This window comes from Oncorhynchus tshawytscha, unplaced genomic scaffold (assembly GCF_018296145.1).
Source record: "Oncorhynchus tshawytscha isolate Ot180627B unplaced genomic scaffold, Otsh_v2.0 Un_contig_740_pilon_pilon, whole genome shotgun sequence".
Taxonomy (NCBI): Eukaryota; Metazoa; Chordata; class Actinopteri; order Salmoniformes; family Salmonidae; genus Oncorhynchus; species Oncorhynchus tshawytscha.
In genome coordinates this window covers 28163-38473 of record NW_024609694.1, presented here as the reverse complement: position 1 = coordinate 38473, position 10311 = coordinate 28163, and the positions used below count along the sequence as shown (strand labels likewise).

At 46.4% G+C, this 10311-nt stretch overlaps 1 protein-coding gene across 1 annotated transcript in view; it reads right to left on the bottom strand.

The window, feature by feature from the left end:
- Positions 1 to 2531: 2531 nt before the first annotated feature.
- Positions 2532 to 10311, bottom strand: part of tmem192 (transmembrane protein 192) — a gene marked incomplete at its 5' end in the record, with an annotated part of 35798 nt that continues 28018 nt past the window's right edge. The window contains 2 exon segments of the mRNA XM_042316995.1: positions 2532 to 3016; positions 3738 to 3831. Of these exon segments, the coding sequence (XP_042172929.1) occupies positions 2902 to 3016; positions 3738 to 3831 (209 nt within the window).

Here is a 10311-nt window from a genome sequence, read left to right as displayed (position 1 = left end):
GGAATGGTAGGAGTCTCAGTCCATCCCATTAGGAATGGTAGGAGTCTCAGTGGCTGTTACAACATGGTAGTTGGTCTGGTGTAATGCTTGACCCTCTCAGTCCATCCCATTAGGAATGGTAGGAGTCTCAGTGGCTGTTACAACATGGTAGTTGGTCTGGTGTAATGCTTGACCCTCTCAGTCCATCCCATTAGGAATGGTAGGAGTCTCAGTCCATCCCATTAGGAATGGTAGGAGTCTCAGTCCATCCCATTAGGAATGGTAGGAGTCTCAGTCCAGCCCATTAGGAATGGTAGGAGTCTCAGTGGCTGTTACAACATGGTAGTTGGTCTGGTGTAATGCTTGACCCTCTCAGTCCATCCCATTAGGAATGGTAGGAGTCTCAGTGGCATGTTAGGAATGGTAGTTGGTCTCAGTCCAGCCCATTAGATGGTAGAATGGCAGGAGTCTCAGTGGCTGTTACTCAGGTGTAATGCTTGACCATCCCATTAGGAATGGTAGGAGTCTCAGTCCATCCCATTAGGAATGGTAGGAGTCTCAGTCCAGCCCATTAGGAATGGTAGGATCTCAGGTAGGTAGTCTCAGTCCAGCCCATTAGGAATGGTAGGAGTCTCAGTCCAGCCCATTAGGAATGGTAGGAGTCTCAGTCCAGCCCATTAGGACTGGTAGGAGTCTCAGTCCAGCCCATTAGGACTGGTAGGAGTCTCAGGTGGTGGGAGTCTCAGTGGCTGTTACAACATGGTAGTTGGTCTGGTGTAATGCTTGACCCTCTCAGTCCATCCCATTAGGAATGGTAGGAGTCTCAGTCCATCCCATTAGGAATGGTAGGAGTCTCAGTCCATCCCATTAGGAATGGTAGGAGTCTCAGTCCATCCCATTAGGAATGGTAGGAGTCTCAGTCCAGCCCATTAGGAATGGTAGGAGTCTCAGTCCAGCCCATTAGGAATGGTAGGAGTCTCAGTCCATCCCATTAGGAATGGTAGGAGTCTCAGTCCATCCCATTAGGAATGGTAGGAGTCTCAGTCCAGCCCATTAGGAATGGTAGTAGTCTCAGTCCATCCCATTAGGAATGGTAGTAGTCTCAGTCCATCCCATTAGGAATGGTAGGAGTCTCAGTGGGTGTTACAACATGGTACAGTTAGAGATATCATGTTGTCTAGGTAACTACAGAAGACAACACAGCTGTTTTCGTTTACACTTCCATTTATTAACCTCATTTACACATTAAGTCACGAGGACTAAACTCAGCAAAAAAAGAAACGTCCCTTTTTCAGGATCCGGTCTTTCAAAGATAATTTGTAAAAAAATTCAAAATAACTTCCCAGATCTTCATTGTAAAGGGTTTAGACACTGTTTCCCATGCTTGTTCAATGGACCATAAACAATTAATGAACAAGCACCTGTGGAACGGTCGTTAAGACGGTAACAGCTTACAGACGGTAGGCAATTAAGGTCACAGTTATGTAATGTCCGTACTGTGAGACGCCTAAGACAGCGCTACAGGGAGACAGGACGGACAGCTGATCATCCTCGCAGTGGCAGACCACATGTAACAACACCTGCACAGTATCGGTACATCCGAACATCACACCTGTGGGACAGGTACAGGATGGCAACAACAACTGCCCGAGTTACACCAGGAATGCACAATCCCTCCATCAGTACTCAGACTGTCCGCAATAGGCTGAGAGAGGCTGGACTGAGGGCTTGTAGGCCTGTTGTAAGGCAGGTCCTCACCAGACATCACAGGCAACAACGTCGCCGGACCAGACAAGAAGGTCTCTTCACTGACGAGTCTCGGTTTTGTCTCAACAGGGGTGATGGTCGGATTCACATATATCGTCAAAGGAATGAGCGTTACGCCGAGGCCTGTAGTCTGGAGCGGGATCGATTTGGAGGTGGAGGGTCCGTCATGGTCTGGGGCGATATGTCACAGCATCATCGGACTGAGCTTGTTGTTGAGATTGCCCTCAATGACGCTGTGCGTAACTGGGAAGACATCCTCCTCCCTCATGTGGTACCCTTCCTGCAGGCTCATCCTGACATGACCCTCCAGCATGACAATGCCACCAGCCATACTGCTCGTTCTGTGCGTGATTTCCTGCAAGACACACACCATGGCCAGCGAAGAGCCCGGATCTCAATCCCAGTGAGCACGTCTGGGACCTGTTGGATCGGAGGGTGAGGCCTAGGGCCATTCCTCACAGAAATGTCTGGGAACTTGCAGGTGCCTTGGTCCACCAAGGTGGGGTAACATCTCACAGCAAGAACTGACAAATATGGTGCAGGCCATGAGGATATGCACTTCAGTACTTAATGCAGCTGGTGGCCACACCAGATACTGACTGTTACTTTTTATATTGACCCACCCTTTGTTCAGGGACGCATTATTCCATTTCTGTTAGTCACATGTCTGCGGAACTTGTTCAGTTTATGTCTCAGTTGTTGAATCTTATGTTCATACAAATATTCACACGTTAAGTTTGCTGAAAATAAATGCAGTTGACAGAGAGAGAATGTTTCATTTTTTGCTGAGTTTATATAAAATCACACTGCAGGGAGAAAACATTTCTGTGGAACACACACGCGCACACACACACACACACACACACACACGGCCCTGATAACATGGTTCCCTCCCTCTCCTCTCTCGTCTCTCTCTTTCTCCCTCTCTCTTTCTCTCCCTCATCTCTCCTCCCTCTTTCTCACATATCTCTAATGACTACCCTTTTCACGCACAATCTCTACACAGACACACAATCTCTACACAGACACACAATCTCTACGCACACACACTACCAAGAGGTCACTTGGGGTGGTCACAGAGAAATAAAACTCGAGGCCTCTAATCTGTGACACTCTTCTCTTCTTCCATCCTCCTCTCTTATGGTTGTATTGTGGTCAGTGCTGTACAGTCATGTTGAGCAGTCTCTTGCTCAGTAAGGTGTTGTGTTGCTTCAGGTAGTCGATGAGATCAGCTTGTTTCTCCACTACCTCCTCCAGACTGGAGCCCTCTCTGGAGAGGAACAGGATAACAAGGTCAGGACAACGTTAGAACAATGTCAGAACTTTAAAACAAGGTCAGAAAAACAGTAGAACAATAAAAAGGCAACATTAGGTGAAGTCAGTCCAGGGTTAGGTGTGTATATATATATACCTGAAGTCAGTCCAGGGTTAGGTGTGTATATATATATACATACCTGAAGCCAGTCCAGGGTTAGGTGTGTATATATACATACCTGAAGCCAGTCCAGGGTTAGGTGTGTATATATATATACATACCTGAAGTCAGTCCAGGGTTAGGTGTATATATATATATACCTGAAGTCAGTCCAGGGTTAGGTGTATATATATATACACCTGAAGTCAGTCCATATATATCTGAAGTCAGTCCAGGGTTAGGTGTATATATATTTATTTTTTATTTTACCTTTATTTAACTAGGCAAGTCAGTTAAGAACCAATTCTTATTTTCAATGACGGCCTAGGAACAGTGGGTTAACTGCCTGTTCAGGGGCAGAACGACAGATTTGTACCTTGTCAGATCGGGGGTTTGAACTTGCAACCTTCCGGTTACTTGTCCAACACTCTAACCACTAGGCTACCCTGCCGCCCCATATATATCTGAAGTCAGTCCAGGGTTAGGTGTGTATATATACCTGAAGCCAGTCCAGGGTTAGGTGTGTATATATATATATATACCTGAAGCCAGTCCAGGGTTAGGTGTGTATATATACCTGAAGCCAGTCTCAGTAGTGTTGTAGGAGTTAGATGGTTCCTCCTGACTGATATCTGGACCAGCTCTGTCTCTGTTGAATCTCACCACCCTGACTGGAGAGAGAAAGCGAACACACACACACACACACACACACACACACACACACACACACACACACATCTTGTTACCAATCAGTCTTTCCCTACTCTCCCCCTCAGTCACAGTCCCGCTCAGTCACAGTCCCCTCCCCCCTCAGTCAAAGTCCCCCTCAGTCAAAGTCCCCCAGTCAAAGTCCCCCCAGTCACCCCCAGTCCCCCCCCAGTCACAGTCCCCCCACAGTCCCCCTCAGTCACCCCCCAGTCACAGTCCCCCCCTCAGTCACAGTCCCCCAGCCCCCTCAGTCACAGCCCCCTCAGTCACAGCCCCCTCAGTCACAGCCCCCTCAGTCACAGCCCCCCCCCCTCAGTCACAGCCCACCTCAGTCACAGCCCACCTCAGTCTGTCTCCCACTCAAATTAAATTCAATGGGCTTTATTGGAAAGGGAAACATATGTTTACTTTGCCAAAGCAAGTGAAATAGATAAACAGAAGTGACACAGTAAACATTACACTCACAAAAGTTCCAAAGTAATAGAGACATTTCAGATGTGATATTAAGGCTTTTTACAGTGTTGTAAGTGTCTCTCTCTCTGGAATGTGAAGTATTTCTCAAGGTTGGTTCTGTGTGTGGGTTTAGGGTAAATATATATATATATATATATATATATATATAGAGAGAGAGGGATAGAGAAAGAGAGAGAGAGAGAGAGAGCGAGAGAGAGAGAGAGAGAGGGATAGACAGAGGGATAGAGAGAGAGGTATAGAGGGATAGAGGGAGGGATAGACGGAGGGATAGAGAGAGAGAGGGATAGAGGGATAGAGGGATAGAGGGATAGAGGGATAGATGGATAGAGGTATAGATAGATAGAGGTATAGATAGATAGATAGATAGATAGATAGATAGATAGATAGATAGATAGATAGATAGATAGATAGATAGATAGATAGATAGATAGATAGATAGATAGATAGATAGATAGATAGATAGATAGATAGATAGAGAGATAGAGAGATGATAGAGGAGAGAAATAGAGAGATAGAGATGAAGAGAGAGGATAGAGGGAGAGAAATAGAGAGAGAGAGGAGAGAAATAGAGAGAGAGAGAGAGGATGAGAGAGAGAGAGAGAGAGGGATGAGAGAGGAGAGAGAGGGATGAGAGAGAGAGATGAGAGAGAGAGAGAGAGAGAGAGGAGATGAGAGAGAGAGAGGGATGAGAGAGAGAGAGAGAGAGATGAGAGAGAGGATGAGAGAGAGAGGGATGAGAGAGATAAGAGAGAGAGAGGGAGAGAGAGAGAGGGATAAGAGAGAGAGAGATAGATAGAGAGAGAGAGAGAGATAGAGAGAGAGAGAGAGGATGAGAGAGATAGAGAGAGGATAGAGAGAGAGATAGAGAGAGAGAGAGATAGAGAGGAGAGAGAGAGAGATGAGAGAGAGAGATGAGAGAGAGAGAGAGAGAGATGAGAGAGAGAGAGAGGGATGAGAGAGAGAGAGGGATGAGAGAGAGAGAGGGATGAGAGAGAGAGGGATGAGAGAGAGAGAGGGATGAGAGAGAGAGAGAGAGAGAGAGAGAGAGAGAGATGAGATGAAGGGGTTGAGTGACAGTAGTTGGACAGTAGAGATGTGACACATTCCACACCTCCCTCTAAGAGACGACACACACTGTCTGCCGTTCCTCTGCTGTTCATTCAGCGCGGTGTGCTGGGTAATGGTCTTCACCGATCCACCTGCACCCCAAAACCACAGACCCCATCTGGGGCCCGGATCCAGAAGTCTAAATAATGTCCTGGGTCTGATCTGATTGGGTGTAATTTCAAACAACTGCTGCAGTAGAGACAACGAAAGACATCAGATAATTTCTGCTGCTGCTTTTCACCAGAGCTTGTTGTTGTTGGCCAATCAGAAGTCATCAAAGTGGCAATAGGCTCATAGAGCCTCCGTGTGGTAAAAGTTAGGAGATATCTAATCAATGGAGGATGGAATTAAATGATAGATTTAAAAAGAAAAGGACGGGCTACAACCACCAAGAGCCAACAGCTAGGCTGCTACTTTATATTCTGAATTAAAAGGAGAAGGAGAAGGACGGGTGACAACCACCAAGAGCCAACAGCTAGGCTGCTACTTTATATTCTGAATGAGAAGGAGAAGGACGAGCTACAACCACCAAGAGCCAACAGCTAGGCTCCTACTTTAAATTCTGAAGGAGAAGGACGAGCTACAACCACCAAGAGCCAACGGCTAGGCTGCTACTTTATATTCTGAATTAAAACCTGCACCCCCAGAAACCACAGACCCCATCTGGGGCCCACCAAGAGCCAACAGCTAGGCTGCTACTTTATATTCTAAATAAAAAACTGAGAGAGGAGAAGGACGGGCTACAACCACCAAGAGCCAACGGCTAGGCTGCACTTTATATTCTGAATTAAAAAGGAGAAGGAGAAGGATGGGCTACAACCACCAAGAGCCAACAGCTAGGCTGCTAATTTATATTCTGGAATTAAAAGAGAAGGAGAAGGACGGCGACAACCACCAAGAGCCAACGGCTAGGCTGCTACTTTATATTCTGAATTAAAAGGAGACGGACAAGCGACAACCACCAAGAGCCAACGGCTCGGCTGCTACTTTATATTCTGAATTAAAAGGAGAAGGATGGGCTAAAACCACCAAGAGCCAACAGCTAGGCTACTACTTTATATTCTAAATTAAAAGGAGAAGGACGAGCTACAACCACCAAGAGCCAACGGCTAGGCTGCTACTTTATATTCTGAATTAAAAGGAGAAGGACGGGCTACAACCACCAAGAGCCAACAGCTAGGCTGCTACTTTATATTCTAAATTAAAAGGAGAAGGAGAAGGACGGGCTACAACCACCAAGAGCCAACAGCTAGGCTGCTACTTTATATTCTGAATTAAAAGGAGAAGGAGAAGGATGGGCTACAACCACCAAGAGCCAACGGCTAGGCTGCTACTTTATATTCTAAATTAAAAGGAGAAGGAGAAGGACGGGCTACAACCACCAAGAGCCAACAGCTAGGCTGCTACTTTATATTCTAAATTAAAAGGAGAAGGACGGGCTACAACCACCAAGAGCCAACAGCTAGGCTGCTACTTTATATTCTAAATTAAAAGGAGAAGGATGGGCTAAAACCACCAAGAGCCAACGGCTAGGCTGCTACTTTATATTCTAAATTAAAAGGAGAACAACGAGCTACAACCACCAAGAGCCAACAGCTAGGCTGCTACTTTATATTCTAAATTAAAAGGAGAAGGAGAAGGACGGGCTACAACCACCAAGAGCCAACAGCTAGGCTGCTACTTTATATTCTAAATTAAAAGGAGAAGGAGAAGGACGGGCTACAACCACCAAGAGCCAACAGCTAGGCTGCTACTTTATATTCTAAATTAAAAGGAGAAGGATAGGACGGGCAACAACCACCAAGAGCCAACGGCTAGGCTGCTACTTTATATTCTAAATTAAAAGGAGAAGGAGAAGGACGGGTGACAACCACCAAGAGCCAACAGCTAGGCTGCTACTTTATATTCTAAATTCTAAATTAATTCTAAATGAAAAGGAGAAGGACGGGCTACAACCACCAAGAGCCAACAGCTAGGCTGCTACTTTATATTCTAAATTAAAAGGAGAAGGAGAAGGACGGGCTACAACCACCAAGAGCCAACAGCTAGGCTGCTACTTTATATTCTAAATTAAAAGGAGAAGGAGGAAGAGCCAACGCTAGGCTGCTACATATTCTGAATTAAAAGGAGAAGGAGAAGGACACCAAGAGCCAACAGCTAGGCTGCTACTTTATATTCTAAATTAAAAGGAGAAGGATGGGCTACAACCACCAAGAGCCAACGGCTAGGCTGCTACTTTATATTCTAAATAAAAAAGAGAAGGAGAAGGACGGGCTACAACCACCAAGAGCCAACAGCTAGGCTGCTACTTTATATTCTAAATTAAAAGGAGAAGGACGGGCTACAACCACCAAGAGCCAACAGCTAGGCTGCTACTTTATATTCTAAATTAAAAGGAGAAGGACGGGCTACAACCACCAAGAGCCAACAGCTAGGCTGCTACTTTATATTCTAAATTAAAAGGAGAAGGACGGGCTACAACCACCAAGAGCCAACAGCTAGGCTGCTACTTTATATTCTAAATTAAAAGGAGAAGGAGAAGGACGGGCTACAACCACCAAGAGCCAACAGCTAGGCTACAACCACAACAAGAGCCAACAGCTAGGCTGCTACTTTATATTCTGAATTAAAAGGAGAAGGAGAAGGACAGGGCTACAACCACCAAGAGCCAACAGCTAGGCTGCTACTTTATATTCTGAATTAAAAGGAGAAGGACGGGCTACAACCACCAAGAGCCAACAGCTAGGCTGCTACTTTATATTCTGAATGGAGTTGTTGTTGTTATCTGGAACTGTAATGAGATGTACTGTACTGTAATGAGAAAGCTCATTCACTGCAGCCCTCAGTTAGCCTAGCTCGCTATCATTAGCTAGCTTGACTAGCTTCTTCCGGTCTGATACCGTCGAGACAGGTACTAAACTCAGCAAAAAAAGAAACGTTCCTTTTTCAGGATCCGGTCTTTCAAAGTTAATTCGTTAAAAACCCAAATAACTTCACAGATCTTCATTGTAAAGGGTTTAAACACTGTTTCCCAGGCTTGTTCAATGAACCATAAACAATTAATGAACATGCACCTGTGGAACGGTCGTTAAGCTTACAGACGGTAGGCAATTAAGGTCACAGTTATGAAAACTTAGGACACTAAAGAGGACTTTCTACTGACTCTGAAAAACACCAAAAGAAAAATGCCCAGTGTCCCTGCTCATCTGTTTAAATGTGCCTTAGGCTGCAAGGAGGCATGAGGACTGCAGATGTGGCCAGGGCAATCAATTGCAATGTCTGTACTGTGAGACACCTAAGACAGCGCTACAGGGAGACAGGACGGACAGCTGATCATCCTCGCAGTGGCAGACCACGTGTAACAACACCTGCACAGGATCGGTACATCCGAACATCACACCTGCGGGACAGGTACAGGATGGCAACAACAACTACCCAAGTTACACCAGGAACGCACAATCCCTCCATCAGTGCTCAGGCTGTCCGCAATAGGCTGAGAGAGGCTGGACTGAGGGCTTGTAGGCCTGTTGTAAGGCAGGTCCTCACCAGACATCACAGGCAACAACGTCGCCGGACCAGACAGGACTGGCAAGAAGGTCTCTTCACTGACGAGTCTCGGTTTTGTCTCAACAGGGGTGATGGTCGGATTCACGTTTATCGTGGAAGGAATGAGCGTTACACTGAGGCCTGTACTCTGGAGCGGGATCGTTTGGGAGGTGGAGGGTCTGTCATACAGGGGGTACCAGTTGGTTAAGGGCTTGTAAGCAAGCATTTCACTGTAAGGTCTACACCTGTTGTATTCGGGGCACGTGACAAACACGATTTGATTTAATAGTCTACTATAACATGAGTCAGCTTGGTTGGTTTCTGTCTCTCCCTCCCTCCCTCCCCCTCCTATGACAGGTAATAGTCTACTATAACATGAGTCAGCTTGGCTGGTTTCTGTCTCTCCCTCCCTCCCTCCCTCCCCCTATGACAGGTAATAGTCTACTATAACATGAGTCAGCTTGGTTCCCTCCCTCCCTCCCTCCCTCCCTCCCTCCCTCCCTCCCCCTCCTATGACAGGTAATAGTATCCTATAACATGAGTCAGCATGGCTGGTTGCTGTCTCTCCCTCCCTCATGCCTGCTCCCTGTTCCACTCGCTCACAGTATGGCCCCTCCCCCACCTGCTAGAGGCACCTCTCCCTCTCACGCTTTATCAGTTCTGGTTATTAAAGAGGCTTAAAAAAAAAAAGAGACTTCTCTGCTGCTTCCCATGCTAATGCTAACAGTGGTTTTACAGTGCAGGTCAATGGCATGATGCTAGCCATGCGCTAACGCTAAAGGTGGTTTTACAGTGCAGATCAATGGCATGATGCTAACCATGTTAATGCTAACAGTGGTTTTACAGTGCAGGTCAATGGCATGATGCTAGCCATGCTAAATGCTAACTGCCTTGAAGGGTGTTCCATAAGCAGCTGACCAAAGCGACCACCCCACTTGGTTTTATAGTCAGTGGTAGTCCTACCCTGCAGTGCTTCCAGTAGATCAGACAATAGAGGGAGGTCTATTCTGTTGACTCTTTGATATCCTGGCAACATGCAAGTCTATAGAGAGGACTGTATTCATGTTATAATGAAGGGCATTTATACAGCACACATCAAACACACATCCGACCAGCCTGCAGGGTTCTTCAAACACACACACACCCTTTACTGGTCACCGGTGTGTGTTTGAGCTTAGTAGGTCTGAACCAGAGTATGTGAGCAGAGTTCAGAGGTAATCCTGCTTTTCGCTCATGGAGCCGCTCCGGTGCTCCACGTCCTTTCCAACCGCTCCTCGCTCACAGGAGAGCAGGCCAGCAGCAGAGGATACCCTCTC